The sequence below is a fragment of the Colletotrichum aenigma genome (assembly GCF_013390185.1).
Source record: "Colletotrichum aenigma strain Cg56 chromosome Unknown KSG_Cg56_contig07, whole genome shotgun sequence".
In the NCBI taxonomy this organism is placed as follows: Eukaryota; Fungi; Ascomycota; class Sordariomycetes; order Glomerellales; family Glomerellaceae; genus Colletotrichum; species Colletotrichum aenigma.
In genome coordinates, this window is record NW_023500913.1 from 559,782 (window position 1) to 576,528 (window position 16,747).

Here is a 16,747-nt window from a genome sequence, read left to right on the forward strand (position 1 = left end):
CTAGGTAAGGTATCCGTAGAGTGAGTGGAAAGTCTCTCAAAACGCAACGCAGGAATCGCGCTCAATGTGCGTGCTGCTGCAGCTGGATCTGGAGTCGGGTTTGGGGGAGGGTGCCGGTGGATGAACGGGAATCGGGCGAGTCTTTCTTGCTGCTGGGAACGACTCGCCAAAATCGCCCTCTGTCCCTGATTCTGCCGCTTGATTGGTTTCAGGGCCTGCTCCGCGAAAATGCTCCCAGGCGCGCCACCTGGCTGTTTCTGGTTAGCCTCGCTTGGACCTCGTGTAGCCGAGAGCCGGAAGAAGCCGATGGCCAATGAGCTGTGAGTGTTAGTACTGCAATAGGAAGCAATGGATGATCCGTTAGTGACATGCAGCACATTGCTCCCATCACTACCAGATTGGGCTCCACCCTTTAGCAATAGCATATTAGTGGTGTGCCTGCTCGGTCCAGCCTCCTCTGCGGCGTCTGCGTGCTCCCATGCGTTCAGTCGTGGGCGACTGTATTGTTGACCATCCATTTGGTCTCGTTGGGGAATCTTTACAATGTCGTTGCCGCACCCCCTCAATTCGTCGCGTTCTCTTCGCTGATCTTCGAACCCGACGCATGCGATGACCCTGCCGTTCCCCGTAGTATGGCCGTTTGACACCGTCCATTCCTTATGCTCGGTGACCGCCCCTCCCATGGCCTTTCCGAGAGGCCATTCAGCTTGTCTGATGCTGCCACGCAGTTCATGTCGATCCCCGTTGTCATTCCTCTTCACCCCTGCCTGCAGCAAACACCAGAAAGCCACGAAACAGCACAGAGCCAAGAGATCTGCGAGTCAGTGATACGGCTGCGCAAGAGAGTGCCATAGCCAGATGGAAATGATGTAGCAAAATATAGAAAGATGCCCGACGTACGATGATCTCGCTCTTTGTTCTCACGGGTGGCTTCAAGCACTCGCTTGAAGAGTAAGGCGCCGTCCTCGGACTCGGCTGAGATTGCTGAAGGAGATGCTCACCGCTTGGTGAGTGTTGAGTTCGATAACGATATACAAGGGCAACGATGCTCGGAGAGAGAACAGTAGACGTCCGCATGGGTGTCGACTGCGTGCTGGGCGGAGAGTAAGAAATGATACTGTCGCGATGGATGCTGATCCGATATGGCTGACGTCGTACGAGGTATGACAGAATGATGCCAGTATGCAAAGCTCATGCCGAGATATGTTTGGGCGGCAGGCAAGGCATCGGACTGAGTGTCGATGATCCGATGCAGACCGCGGCGATGCGAGGTTGGCAGCTCGTCACACCAACAGACCAACGTGATGTGATGGTGGCCCTGAGAATCCCAATCACAACCGCAGAGGTGGTAGACACGACCATCGGTGTAAGTGGGGGGTCCTGGCTTGGTCGGGATAAACTGCTTGAGGCTGGGCAAGTGATAAAGTGTCTAGTAGCAGCCGAAAATTCGAGGGCATAACAGACGAATTGCCGCCCGGTTCTGGCTGTCCTCGTGCAAGCGATAGAAGCTGCATCTGAGGACTGCCGCTGTCGTTCGTTGTCCATGGTTGATTGCTGCAGGATGCCCCGCCAATGAAGCCCGAAAGACGCCAATGCGGTAAAGGCGCATCCTTCCCAGTAACATGGCTCAGGTCGAGGCGGGCCACCCACCAGTCCAAACCGCCCAACCCCGGCGTCAACAATGACCAACCAGCCGTCATCAGAAGCGTCAACGCTGCCAGGGGACCTTGGGAGATGTCTCAACCCCTCCCAGCAGGCTCAAATCGAGACAAAGACAGCCGTAAAATACTTCGGACTTTTTTCGATGGAAAAACCAGATCGTACCGTGGAAAGGCACAGGTAGGGTCCGGGCTGTTCTCAGGGTTTGTTTCGTCATTTGTTGGCGGGATCCCATGTCTGGCGTGGTTTGGCTAGGCCCGGTGCCGGGCCGGTCATGGCTGGTCCTGGAAGTGTCTCTGCTCGTGCCTGCGCTTTCGCGCTGCTTTGGTGCCCTTTTTGGCGCCTTCTGGTGCTTGGGTTTTTGGGCCGGGATCGGGCGTGAATTTGGATCGCACCAGGTTGATTTTCTTTTGTTGTTTGTTCGTGTGGTCGGAGTAGCACACCGGCTTGAGGTGATGGCAGACGGTCTGGCCAGTGGCCGTAACTGAGGGATGGAGACTGTGGCCAGAGACGGCAGACACCCTTGTCCGACCCCGTCCGTGGAGTGGCCCCAGCCAGCCAGCCAGCCAGCCAGGACTGTTTCGACCCTTTGTGGAGGGAGTCTGCCCTCTCTGCGCGCCCTCCGGGTCGGCGGGCTGATGGGAATGCGAGAATTCTGGGAGAATATCGTTCAATCCGGGAATGATTCGTCTGTCGCCATGGTGGTCATTTTTGAGGCTCAATCGTGCTGGTTTTGGTGTTGAACGGATCGAGGTCGGCCTGTGACTTATACGTGCCCGACGGTGGGAAAACGGTGGTGAGGGCCAGTTGGAGGTACCGTTTCCAGGTCAGTGGAACCCAAAGAGGGCGACAGATAGAGCCGCGAATACGCAGCAACGCAGATGAGAGCAGCTCGAAAGACGACAAACAGCGAGAAAAGGACGAGCAGATGCGTCAGGAAGGTGAGGGAAAAAAGTGAGAGAAAGAGGAGAGGAACGGGGGCAGGTTGGGCGATTTATGTGAAGTACATGGCAAGAGGTACCTACCTGCCTGTCTCCTCCTCCTCCTCCTTCCAGCCTGTGCTGTGTGCTGTGTGGCCATGTCCATCCACCATTTACCACCTGCACTTTACAGTGCCTGCCTGTCCTTGCCTCACGGTGCCCCGGTGCCTGCCCATCTTTTGCTGCCACACAATCAATGGTTGCAGGTGCTCTCGATGAGCTGCTCTTTCCTTCCCAATTACCTACGTACCTTACGATACACCGACTGCTCCTGCCCAGTTCCTTCTTGTTAGAAATAGCTGAATGTAATAGAGGACGGGAGGGGAAGGCTCGGAAGGTAAGGTAAGGTATCGTGATGTCCGGTTCAATCTGCTGTGTGACTGCCACACTCACTGAGAACATGGACGGCTGCTCTTTCTTCAGCTCGCTCTGTCAGGGAATGAACCGGCGTTGGCTAGAGGCGTGGCATTGCATGGCTGCCCCTCTTCCCGTCCGTCACCTCCTCACAGCACCTCGTTCGTTCTCAATCACCTCTCCGTCCCATTTCAAAGCCAATTTGATAGACGCCTCACCATTCGATCTGCGTCCGCTTTTTGCTTGCTTTATTTCTCTTCAATGCCTCCCATCTTACATCTTTTTCGCCTCCCACTGCCAATGCTACCCTCTCCCTCTCGGCCTCGAATTACTGACTGGCAGACTGCCTGACCACTGCAAGGTCGTCATATCGCCAGTCTCATACTTTCTCGCTTCGGCTTGACCAATATCCACGTGTGCCCCCTTTCCCCGTTTTATTACGAGAAACATGGCCTGCCTCCCCGAACTCCCCCAGCATTGACCGACATCAGCAATTCCTGCCTCATCTCATCTCGTCGCCTTCTCCGGTCGTCGTGTCCGTCGTGTCATTCAGCATTCTCGGCCTCACGCCTCTAACTTGCACAGTCAATTCAAATCAACCGAAGCCCCTCCCTCCAAGCCGGCCGTTCGATCAATTGCACACACAGTCTTGCCACGCTGGCTGACCTGTCGGGAGCTAACTGGCTGGCTGGGTGCCTGGTCGGTTGGTCTGCTGGACGGCCGTGTCTGTCACGCCTCCGGGATGGGTGGCTTCTTTTCATCCTCTTTCTTTTACCTTTTCCTGTCTCATTTTCTTAGTGGGTGGAATGGATGTGCCTCGACACCTTCATCTACCTGGATTCCCATGGATTGCCCCGTCCTATCCTTTACCTCCTCGGCTATCCATCCTGTCCAGGTCTCTCACACACAGTACATGCACCACAATGTATTTCACATTACCATCCCTCGCCGTGTGGTCGGGGGAGCCCAAGGTTGTCTCCATCCGTGCATGTCACCATGCCCAGCACCGGCCCCATCCGGGAGATGATGGGACGAGAGACGAGACGCAGAGTCGCAGACTGCCGTCTTGTGCTTGCAACGACTTGACGGCGTCTGCTGCGCCTTTCGCCCCAGCTCGATTCATCGAAATCCATCCATCCCTGCCCACGACGCCTCCCACGCGAGCCTGTACGACCCTCATCGTGAACGATAACTGTTTGCCTTTGGCCCGTCGAGTTCCTGTACCGTTCCGCATTGGCTTCACCGCTTGAGCCGATTCGGACGCATGCCTGGATGGATGCCATGGCTCCCCACCTTTGCACCTTGGGTGCCATGGCCAAGCACCCGAGATGCCGGACCTCCCACCTTTCTCACCCAGTCAGACGACCCCTCTCGCCTTCTGTTTTGACCCAGAATTGACAGCACGACGACAGTGGCACGATATGCTTCCAGGCCAGTTGGTCGAAAGAGCTTTGCTAGCATTACAGTCATGGTTAGGGCACTCCGAGCACTCCCTGAAACACAGCGGTGGTGATGGTCTTCTCCTGGTGGTTGCCGATCTGCCCAAGATGAGGCAGACCAGGCCAAGGAGAAGGGCCCGAATCAATCTGACCATCGCTGTGCGTCCAGCCATCTTCGATCTCGACCCACCTGGCCTCACCGTGACCCCGGGCTGCCGCAGCCATGTTCGTTGGCGTCGCTAATCCTGTCATGAGCAGAGTTTCCGGGGGATTTTCAAAGTGTGATTCTGGTGCGTGGTAAGGATGCGTCGACTTGAACCCGACCAACGGAGAGCACGAGACGGTCGATCTTGGATATCCAGCAACACAAACACAAGCATCTCTCGGCGGATGAAACCTGCCGCTCTCTGATTGTCCGAGATGCAAAATGAGGGCGCCTGACAGGACGCTGCGACGAATTGAACCGTCTCATGAGGGTCCAGACTTGGTGTGGAGAAGATACCGAAAGTGAGTTTGGCCGCGGGCCTCTCCTCTGGACCTTGCATCATTGGCGTGCCATCGAGACGGACGAAAAAAAAGCAATTGGAAATCTTGGGCAGAGTTCGTCGAGTCGTACCTACCTTTTGGAGATCTTCGGACCTGCCTCCTGCAGGCGGCATGCCCCTTCCCAGTCAGTCCAATCCCCCACCTCCAATTTGGCTTAGGTTTATGTCAATGTTCCCTGTCTGCCCGCCCTGCACGCCCGCCCTGTGACGGTTCAGTGAATCTGCACTGGGCTGGCTAGGCGGGTTTTATTAGCGGAATGGAGGGAACATCCAGTGCACCGTCGTCTAGCGCAAACGTCGAGCCCCATAGAAGCAGTGGAGCGGGGGGCACAGACCTTGTACGGCGCCATCAACCTGGATGCCCGATGTCTGTTGATGATTTATTCCCCTTCCCCTGTCTCAGTCACAAGCATTGGGAAGCAGTGACGATTGTGCTTGATGGACATGTTCTATCCTTTGAAGCACGTCATCCGTATCACTGGTCGCTCATTCTAAGCTGTGGTGGGTTTGTTGGCTCCTAGCCTGCATTATCCAATGATGTTTATGTTGTACGTCGTTTTCACCAGTGAAATAATTCCATGGCAACGGTGGCATGTAACTTGAGGTCATGTGATGACTATTCTGTAGCTCTTCTTCGCGGCTGACTGTTTTATCATCAGTGAGTGGAATTCTACGCAGCTTGTTCGACATCGGCCGAGCCTGAGACCATGGTTGTTATGAGATCGTCCGCAAAAACCACGCTCATGACATCGAGATCCGTAGCTTATCACGTCTTTCTGATTAGAATTACTGTCGACATCAAGAATTCTCGACAGATTTCTCGTCCTCAAGTTTGATTCCTCGAGATTTAGGAACCCCGTCAAAGTAGTCGCCTTATCCAGGTAATTAAGGCATCGTGGAACGGGAAAGGAATGTTAGCGATACTTCCAATTCCCCAAAGGCTGCGGCTCTAGACTGATAGTTTCATGTTTAGCCTGACACCCAAAGCTGGCCTGAAATGTTTCTTCACTAGATAATGATGGTGATCATGCTGCTGTCGTTGCCCAAAACAACAACACACAAAATGAAGCCGTCTCGGTGAACACGTCGGTGAACAGACCATCAAGCCACGTGATGCACTTTACGCGAAAACACGGACCACCCCCTGCCGCAACTGATGGCAGTCGCCCTGCAAAAACCCCTGCTGCAAAGCGCCCTCAGCTGCCCGCCGTCCGCCGCGGGGTCCCACCCCAGGCAGTTGCGCCCTGTGGCACTGTCTTGCAGTGTTGGTGGGCTCCTTCCCCGTTCCTCATCCCCTCCTGTTATGCGTTGAAATCGCTTATCGATAACCAAAAATTTCTTTACCTCCGACCGCGTTCGCGTCCCGCCTTTGTCTTGACTCTCTTTCTTCCCTCCCCTCCCCCTCCATAGTCAAGCCGCGAGAGCAACCGCCGAACGACCGCAAACGAAACGCAAGCCAAACCGCCGAGGACATCTTCACTGATTTTTGTTTGGACAATTCAACCCCTAACAGAGCCACCATGCGTTACGTTCTCGTCTCAGGCGGTGTCATCTCCGGAGTGGGCAAGGGCATCATCGCCTCGTCCACGGGTCTTGTGAGTTTTTGAGTTCTGCGTTTGAAGATGCTGGCTGGGCTAGGAGGATGGCTGGCGTTTGGTTAGAACAGAAGAATAGAACAGAAATGCTGACTGTCGATAAACAGCTCCTGAAGACCCTTGGATTGAGGGTGACTAGCATCAAGATTGACCCTTATCTGTCGGTGAGTGAACTTTCCCTCGTGCCCCACCATCTGTGTGAAACCTGACTTTGCTGACGATGACTTGCAGGTCGATGCCGGTCTCATGGCTCCCGCCGAGCATGGTGAATGTTTCGTGGTTCGTATTAGCAGCCCAATTCAATGCCATGTCCCGCCATGCATGGGTGCAAGTGCCCCTCACTCACACCAGTGAGACCAATGGACCGGGACAGGCACGGTCTCAACTCATGACGGAAACGCTGACTTGGACCAGCTGCAAGATGGCATGGAGGTAGATCTCGGTAGGTGACCTTCCTCAGAGGAGCGACAGTTTCTCCCCTTTTGAAGGGGCAGCCGCCATATCATAACAGCAAGTCTGACTCCGATGCTCGCAACACAGACCTGGGCAACTACGAGCGCTACCTGGCCATCCGCCTCACGGGCGAGCACAACATCACCACCGGCAAGGTGTACCGTCACGTCATCGAGAAGGAGCGCCGCGGCGACTACCTCGGAAAGACGGTTCAGGTGTACGTTCGAGGAGGTTGCTTGGCGGGCCTTGAGCGGTAGCTTACATTGAGCCAGCGTCCCCCACGTCACCGATGCCATCCAGGACTGGATTGAGCGCGTGGCGAAGATTCCTACCGATGACTCGGGCGAGGAGCCTGACGTCTGCATCATTGAGCTTGGGTGAGTTTTGAGTCTCCTATCCAGGGGTACTAGAAGCCAAGTCGTTGTCTTCGCCTCGGCAACTTGTAGGACAAAGCTGACTGAAACCTTACAGAGGAACTGTTGGTGATATTGAGAGCGTATGTGTTGCATCACACATTTTGCCAATCTGCATCCACTAACTTAACAAACCAGATGCCCTACGTCGAGGCATTGACTCAATGTTTGTATCCATCAAGTCTCCCCCCGTGGTCATCTCTCTAACCTTCGGTAGTGCGCCACAGAGCCGGAAGCGGCAACTTCATCCAGATTCACGTCTCCTACGTGCCCACCATCCACGGCGAGCAGAAGACGAAGCCCACGCAGCACGCAGTCAAGACGGTCCGCAGTTACGGTCTCGTTCCCGATATGGTACTTTACCGCCTGCCTCCAAATCGCTGCCTTGCTAACTCCTCCAGATTGCATGCAGATGTGAACAGCCCCTCATGGAGCCCACCATCCGCAAGATCGCTCTCCTCTGCCAGGTCGACGTCCCCCAGGTTCTGGTGGTCCGTGACATGCCCACCATCTACCAGGTTCCCCTCCTCCTGAGCGAGCAGGGCCTGATTCCCTGGCTCCGCAAGGCCGTCAACCTCGACGCTCTCCACATTTCCCAGGACCGTATCGAGCAGGGCGCCGCCCTGTGGAAGACCTGGGCGTCTGTCGTCAGCCGCCCCTACGAGGGTGAGCTGAACATTGCCCTTGTCGGCAAGTACGTTCAGTCTCAGGACGCCTACCTCTCCGTCGTCAAGGCCCTCGAGCACTCCTCAATGCACCTCCGCAAGAAGCTCAACATCATCTGGGTTGACGCCGAGCACCTCGAGCCCAAGGCCAAGTCCGAGGACCAGGCTCAGTACCACAAGGCCTGGCACTCGGTCTGCACCGCCTCCGGCATCATCGTCCCCGGCGGTTTCGGCACGAGAGGCACCGAGGGTATGATGGCGGTTTCCAAGTGGGCTCGTGAGAACGGCACCCCTTTCCTTGGTGTCTGCCTCGGCTTCCAGACCGCCATCATCCAGTACGCTCGCGATTTCCTCAACCTCGCCAACGCCACCTCCGAAGAGTTCAACGGCGAGGCCGCCGAGAAGGTCGTCATCTACATGCCCGAGCTGAACCGCAACAACCTCGGCGGCACCATGCGCCTCGGTCTCCGTCCCACCGAGTTTCAGCCCGGCAGCGAGTGGTCCAAGCTGCGCAAGCTGTACGGCGAGGCCCAGTCGGTGGAGGAGAGACACCGCCACCGTTACGAGGCCAACCCCGCCCACGTTGAGAAGCTGCAGGAGGCTGGCCTCAACTTCGTCGGCAAGGATGAGACGGGCGAGCGCATGGAGATCTTTGAGCTCAAGGACCACCCGTATTTTGTCGGAACCCAGTTCCACGCCGAGTACCAGTCCAAGGTCCTCAACCCCAGCGTGAGATCACCTTCCCTCTGGCTTTTTGTACCGTCACTGCTGACACCCATCCCAGAGACCTTATCTCGGCTTCATCGCCGCCGCCGCCGGCTGCCTCGATGAGGTCATCAAGGAGCAGCTCGCTGCCTCCAAGCTCACCAACGGCGTCAAGCACGTCGTCTAAAACCACCATGACCACTTCACAACAGCATTTTTCTTGCGGGTATTTCTGAAAGATGGATACACACAACGGGTATAAAGTAGAACATTGGCGGGCACGAAAGAACTGGAAATCCTTTTCGGAATTGGGTGCGAGCCGCTTTCCTTTGAACGTTTTTACCCTAGAGACGCGAGGGGCGGGCGGGTTCTTAACTAAAATGAAGACAACAAGACACCACATGATGAAATCACGCCGCTTGTTGCTTTGACTTGGGGTGTTAAAAGGGATTAGATGGGGACTGGAAAGCATTTTCTCGGCGCGGGCGTTTATGAAATCTTGAGGACCTTACCCTTCTTGGGGCATAGCATCGTAGTTTCAATCTTGAATAGAAGGAGAATTGCTCTCGCTCGCTCGCTCGCATGCACACAATTTCGCTCGCTCGATTGTGGATCTAGGCTGTCTGAATTCTTGTGGGGCTGCAGGATGGGGTCGTTTACTCGTGGGCGCCCTTGGCCTCGAGTCTCGACGCAGCTTCTGGTACAAGTATACAAGCAGACACATTCTTTCATCTACACCACAATAGTGTAAATCCAGGTTATCGAGCGTCCACGAGAAGTGTCCTGTTTCGATATCTGGATCTACATCCACCAAACCCGCGAGGCCCTTCGCTTTAGCATGCTGTAATGTTGATTGCTTTCTTCAGGGCCGCTCACGAGTTATTCAACCTGGATAACCTCGAGGCTCCAGCCAAGAGGAGCAGATGATCTGATGGGGTCCCTCGAGGTGAAATTCCGTGGTATGAAAACCCTGTGACTTGACGATGACAGTGCCAGTGCTGGGGCCCAGACCAAAGCAATCAGCGATTGTTTGTCTACGTTGCATTTGGCGGGAGGGCTAACTATCCTGAGCGACTGGCCACTTTATAGAAGTCTCAGGCGCTGCTAGACTGTATGGCAGCCGTGGGAGTATATTAATGCCTTGCTGAAGCGTGTCAACCTGTTGCCTACAGAGAACCCAAATGCGGCTTCAGTGGTCTTCTGTTCCATGGAAGGCAGAAGAGTTCAAGTGTCACATATTAAGTCTCAGAGTATGAATGATAATGAAACATTTGCTGATGACATCTTGCATTTTATGGCGTTCGTCTGGTTTGTATCGTCTTCTCTTGTGTATTAGGCTGCACCTACTCAGGCACCAAACTGCACATAGTAAGAGAGCCATACAAAGCTCTGGTCCTAGCTAGCTCGCCGCCTTGGTTTCCTAAGCAGAGGTTAGCTTTTAGCGAATCAGACCATGAGACTTAATGATTTATTGAGGGCTAAGTTCAACGCGATTGCTGAATATTCTAAGTGAAGCTGTGATTGTTCTAATTTGTATTAACTTTTGACCTGAAGATCGTGCTCTCGGTGCCGGCTCTCACTCACGTCTCCGCAGCTTTTACTCGCCTCGTATCTAGGCAGATTGGATAGCTGGTCATTTGAAATGGATGAGGACAGAAGACACGTTTAGTCCTGACGCTATGTCATCAGCATAAATACGCCTTGTTCCCATTCCAAAGTTTGGCCAATAACAACGTAGAATGAAAGGGGGGTCTATTTCTGAGCCTTCAGAAACTAAGAGGCAAGACACTCTATCTGAGTTCTCAGATCGGAGGGTTTTGCTAATCAACTTCGAAAACGAAGCAGACTTCACCAGAAACGCTGTTCGTCACCGGGGCTTGTTCACACAGTCTTTAAGGCAAGAATAAGTACACGACAAACCTGATGAATTCGAAACGCGAATTCGGTCTGGAGGACTTCCTTTCGTCATGAAAACGGAGTTACCAACTTTTTAACCAACATCGGCATCCTTCAGACAGCCCACAACAGTCTTCTCGGCTGCCTCGTGTGACAGTCAAGCACCTCCTGACACTGGCTTTTATAACGATATCTTAACCAGTCATCGTTGTCTGCCACAATGAGACGTCTTTTCGGATATGTAAGGGCTGTCTGAAGACTTCTGGATTTGTACCCCAAACAGATGTGCGCAGTCTTAGTGCTGATGCTTGAGGTGCGACGTGGCAGCACTCTGCTGTATAGCGCTGTCGAGGCGAGGTCTCCAAGGTCGAGAATAGGAATAGCAGTAATATTTTATTCTCTCCGTGTTCTCTTCGCCCTTCCGTTTCTCTATATGGTGTCATTTCTCTTGAAGTATTCATTCGGATACGACTGCAGGAATTGGACCCAGGAGACTGGAGAGTCTATTGTGCTGACCAGCAATGTGACATCGCTGCCTCGCATGGAGATCTGGATGGCAACTGTCCTCAATCTTCCTTTTCCTGACTGCAACATTTCTGGGCGCGTGCATGGAAGGATTCTTGCTCATTGGGTTGCAGAATTCTGATAGAAGCCGTAATGTCTCTTTTTATCGGAGATACAGACCTTTGCACAGCATTGCATATTTCGGACAATAAGAAGTGGTTTCACCGATCTCATCTTCATAATTCGCAGTCGCACGTCTCCTCATCACATCAGACACGTTTTGGGCCCCATAAAATCGCGTTAAATAGGGGTTACGTGGCAGGACTTTGGATACTCCATGATTTGGCGTGGCTTTGCTCCAAATGGTACGCCGGCGTTACGCCCCCAGAGAAGGGAAATGACGCATCTGGTTTTCACTAAATTATCTTCATCCTGAACGAGATTGGCCCCCAATGTCGTTGTGAACTCATTCTTCATGGGGATTGTCCTCAACATTTGAGGGTGAATACCCGGCTTAAATTGGCCACCAGGAAGAGGTGTCAACAATGACATTTATCTTTCGATAAGCTAGGGGTTGACCATGCTCGAACTATCGGTCGAGTCCATGTTTTGCTTCATTCTCCGCTGATCACATCCATAAAGCAAAAGAATTTGATTTCTTACGAGAAGCTCGATAGTTATTGTTGATGCCGAGAGTATGCTATTTGGCTGTACATGATGTTCACCATGACAGGCCTCTTGATTTCAGTTTCGGGCCTCAACTGGACGTCCCGCACGATTGCCTCCAGCTGTCAGGTAACCAACTCTTTGGACTTGGAATCCAAAGGGGTGAAATAAACTGTGTCAAATTCGTTGCATGAGGTCAACAAAAGGCATCACGGTGCTCGCTTACAGGGTTATGCTTCCTGGATTAAGTTGGTCGCAAAGGTGTTCTGTCTCAGGCAACCACATTCTACCCCGTCACACATTCGAGTTTTTTCCATTCATAGATGTCTTATCTCGGTGTCGCTAGCCGACGACAGACGCAAGGGTTGCATCGAAGATATAAAGGTTGGGTTCCCGGTTTCTAACGCACAACCTTTGTAGACTCAGGTCGATGTCCAAATGGGTTTACAACAACTATTAATTCTGTGACCTCCCGACGCTGAGAACTTGTCTTCTTATTTCTCACCTCCGTCTTCTCTTTCGCGTCTTCTCGTTTGCGTCTTCTCGCCCACAGCTTCTTGTCCGGCACTTCTCGTCCGCAACTTTTCTCGTGTGTGCTCAATCTTCCCAGTACCCACATTCCACCATTCGACCCTCAACCGTAACGATGTCCAGTTCAGACACTTCCCAGACGGTCGATGAGCCATCTACGGCCAGAACCTCACCCACGAACCAGACCTTAGACGAGGGTATCGTTCCGCAACTGGAATCCTTTTCCATCACGCCGGAGTTGCGCGCAGAGCTCGCCCTCAGAAAGCAGGCACCACCACGCTCGACCAGACAAACACAGAGCGAGTCAGCCATTGCAGTCGAAAAGTCCGAGACACACCTCTGCGATGAGAAATATTCGACAAAGGATAAGTGCCACGTTCAGCATAAGAATCCACGGGCGCAGCACTGCGCCGAAGGGACGTCGACGAGCATCGAAACTCCCAACGCAGATGGCTTCATTTTTCCCAGGCAGTGTCCGACTTTGGGAGAAGAAACGCCTGCGCCGCAGATGCCCTCAGGGCTATACTGCTCTTTCTGCAGAACCATGCATCCTACATCTCAGTTCTCGGAGGCCGAGCAACAGAAAGCGCACGGCGAGAGGATGTGCATCAACATCACCGGCACATTGAGGCTCTGTCCTCACCTGACGATGTCGATGATGGATATCTGGCAGTACTTCGAGAGTTGTTGCGAAGACGCCGCCGACAGCGATTGCGAGTGCGATCTGACTATTATTGAGGCGTGCCATTTCTGTTTTCACGGCTTGTCGGAGCTCGACAGGGCCGAAAAGAGGACGAGAAAGCCCACCTATACCTTCCATCTTTGCGAGAAAGAAGGGTTTGACGACATTGGAAAGTTCGACATCGAGTGGACCTTGCCTGTCGCGGGGGTGCATCACGGTGACGAGAGTGGGGTCACGGTGGCTACCATGAGAGAGAAGCTGCAACAGTTCGACAGGACGCGTGAGCACATGATTTGCCCACATTTCGAGTGGGAGGACATCTTGAGAGCACTGATGTTTGCCAGTCAAGATGCCAATGGTAAGGCGTATCCCGCGGGGGAGTGTGAAGGTTGTCCTACAGAGTACTTTGCTGAGAAGCATGACGATATTGTCTTCTTGCGCAGAGAGACGTGGGGTGTTCTGAGGAGAGAGGACGAAGAGACGCCGGTGCTTGATGGTTGCAGTGGTCTGGTTGACCAACTTGAGCTTTGTGACTGCAGAGCCTGCTGGAGGCCATCAGATGAAGATTGATCTCAACCTCCAAACTGAAAGCTCCTGCAAGCCTCTGGATCGGGTTTCGAATGATTGCAGGCATGGGTGTAGGTTTTGGGATGCAGCAGCCTGACCAGTGGGTTTTGGTCAGCCAAAGGCCGGCAACTAAGTTGCCATAGCGATAGCGAGGTGTGCAAGCGGAATCATCACTCATAGCGAAACCAATATCAATACTTCAGTCAATGTTCAGAAGCGACTGTGCAGAAGGGATAGTGATGTGTGAAATGCATAGAATGTCACCGGGTCGGGTCTTCGACTCATTTTCCAATGTTACTGTTCGATGTGAAATCTGTTTCTTCGACTAGTGTGCTCGGTGTCATGGTATGATGTGTTGGAGAGCACAAAGAGAAGTAAGTAGAACGAACACCAACGTTCGAAGACCATGGTCGAAGCGCGGGGTGTGGCTTCGGCACTGATTGCCATCGTGACGGCCGCATACCAAACTAGGCAACCGCTTTCCAATACTATTCGCGGTGATCACGTCGAGATCCATCTGGGATGTTCCCAACAGTCGGTGATAATGCGCAGAGACGACTGGCATCATTCCACCTCTTCCGTTCAGTTATGACCGGGCATCTATAGTCTCAGAAGCCGTATCGTCGAGATGAGCATCTATCCGAGTTCATGGACCGACTCAACGTCAATATATTGACAGTCTGGTCAACCCGTATAAGTAGGTATCGCAGTGCACTCTGTACTTTTATTCACAGTACTTGAAACCCAATAGCAGCACCTTGACCTGTGCCCGATCTCGATTAAGCAAATAAACAAAACTCAACGTCAGTATATAAAGTTATAATCCCAACTTACAGTCAAGCAAAGAGCCTAAACCAATGAAGGGCTCATCCTTAGTGCGTACTGCATCCTGGTCGTAGCGCGAGGACGTATGACTAGTCTACGCCGCCTACTGTTCCGGTGTTTTCTCAACGTAGGTGTTGGCAGAAAAAGTATTTACTGCGCAATCAAGAAAGCATGCCCATGTCTCTGTCAATCATCTTTACTGGTCACTCGGGACTGAATACACTCATACTGGCACGGACGGGGACTTGAAACTGCCTCGATCTGATGTGAAGATAGTCAGACTTTTGTAAACTAGACATAGATAAGGGAGTAGATGGCACTTGAAACGACTACGTGCCTCCAACAGAGTTATTTTGTCTTTGCGTTAAGCCACCTATTAAAAGTCGTAAAGCTTTATTATAGTCGTGTTCAGGGGCGACCACACTTGTCAAGTATCAATCGTTTTCATCGGTACTGTGGACTCAGTGTGCTGCCCGCATCCTCTCAACACCCATCATCTTGTATTTAACGCTGAAAGGTGTGTTAGCTCGAATGTGACCTGCAATGAGCGAGAGTGGCTAGGGTCGCCTGATTCGAATGATTGACCGGAGGCATCCACGGCTGGAATTCCCGAAACGAGTGCCTACTCCTTAGCGCTTCTTCCCCGCCCCGAGCTTCCATCTGGACCATATTTCTCTCAGAATAACTCGGACTTCGTGAGGTAATGGGGGCAGTTGGAGGAGACTAGTCTCAACCCACAAGCATACAGCTAGCTCTTCCTGTCTCGGCACCATAATGATGGTTGTTGGATGTTAAGAAAGCGAACAACAGAGAGTTCATTGCTTGTTGAGAACGAATCTTTGTGAATCGGCAAAGCTTTTTAAGAAGGTGTTTTACTCACTTGAAAATGGCGTGGATGGGTGGTCGGCGAGGTATTTGAGAGCCACCGCTCCTGGTTTGCAGTATTGTCATGCACAGGAGCCAGATACCTCAGCTTGTATGCGATTGCATCTGCAACAACAGTCGACTCAATCAATGCATGTCAAGTAACCAGAGCCGGCAGTCTACTCGGATCGCTCCACAAGCGCACGTCGCCAACCCACCGTCATCGTACGTCGTCTCCATCCCACAAGTCGGGGTCCGAATAACCAAAGCTCGTCAGCGATCAGCTGCTTCACAATCGTTCTAGTTTTTGATTGAAGACACAGTCCCTTCAGCGATCGTCTTCGTCTTATCAGCTACCAGAAAAATTCTTACTGGACCGTGAATCCAGTGCGTCTTCTCATTCATCTTCTGGAAGCTTTGTCAACACATTTATACCAGAAACATCCACACTTGATGATCGAGAATCTTCATCCCTCACACACATATTCTCATTCGGTGACAGGCCACGCTACAAGCTTGAAGTATAAAATGTCTTGCACATTTCGGGTATGCCTTTCTTCTCTACAACAACAATGACAGCTCGTCTGAGGAACGATTTTATCATTTACCCCAGTGTCAGAACAGCCATAGTAGGAATACTTGATGGTTTCTACCCTCTCGCGAGTCCGACAGATCCACAATCGTCTATTCTCGTCACTGCTGCGAGCGTATTCTTCCACATAAAATGGTAGTCAGGGGGGCGTCGCCCCGACGTATGTCATCGACAATGTACATACTCAAGTACCAAAAAGACACTCGAGTCAAGACGTCTTTGTTCTCGTCATGACACTCGTTGCTCTTGTGATGATAGTTCACCCAGGAAAGGTTTATAAAGACGCTTCTTTAATATTTCGCATGAGACTCATGATGCAAGTCACCCTTCGCCAGAGATATAAAAGAGCTCCGTGGTACACATCGGTCATGATCCTCCAAACAAGAGCGCCAATATGCATAGTGGTCATGCCGATGACCTGGAATATACGGACACATGTCGTCCAAATTTCCTCGCGGTGATCAGAGCCATCCTACCAAGACCTAAGAATCATTCTTAACACCGGGTTATCTCTGTTGTTCAGCATCGCTACCAGTGTATACACATGGAATAACGCACCACATTGTCTCCCCATGTAGGCATCTTTGAATACCATGATACGGGTTGCTAATGGTAAAGCAGGTTTGCCCAGCATTCTATTGAATTCATACAACCCAGCCGATTAACTTGATCGACATGGTTCATTTACGGTGCATTGGTGTTGCAAGACATCTCAAGCATACATCAAGCCCCTTTATACTACAGCAGTGGTACCAGGCAAAGTCCCCGCTCCCCTGCCCGCGCGCCACGAAATCCCCCACCCATCTTTCCAA

The 16,747-nt window shown here is 52.5% G+C and overlaps 2 protein-coding genes across 2 annotated transcripts; both read left to right on the plus strand.

The window, feature by feature from the left end:
- Window positions 1-6,497: 6,497 nt before the first annotated feature.
- pyr-7 (CTP synthase) lies at window positions 6,498-8,995 on the plus strand (the record flags this gene model as incomplete). The annotated part of the gene is made up of 11 exons (XM_037325666.1): window positions 6,498-6,572; window positions 6,680-6,736; window positions 6,804-6,851; window positions 6,987-7,014; window positions 7,113-7,242; window positions 7,298-7,402; window positions 7,497-7,521; window positions 7,577-7,604; window positions 7,656-7,792; window positions 7,840-8,832; window positions 8,888-8,995. The coding sequence occupies 11 exons, from the start codon at window positions 6,498-6,500 to the stop codon at window positions 8,993-8,995; spliced, it is 1,734 nt and encodes a 577-aa protein (XP_037174989.1).
- A 3,525-nt stretch (window positions 8,996-12,520) lies between these two features.
- On the plus strand, window positions 12,521-13,657 carry CGCA056_v010420 (uncharacterized protein; the record flags this gene model as incomplete). The annotated part of the gene is made up of 1 exon (XM_037325667.1): window positions 12,521-13,657. The coding sequence occupies one exon, from the start codon at window positions 12,521-12,523 to the stop codon at window positions 13,655-13,657; it is 1,137 nt and encodes a 378-aa protein (XP_037175595.1).
- Between the last annotated feature and the right edge of the window lie 3,090 nt (window positions 13,658-16,747).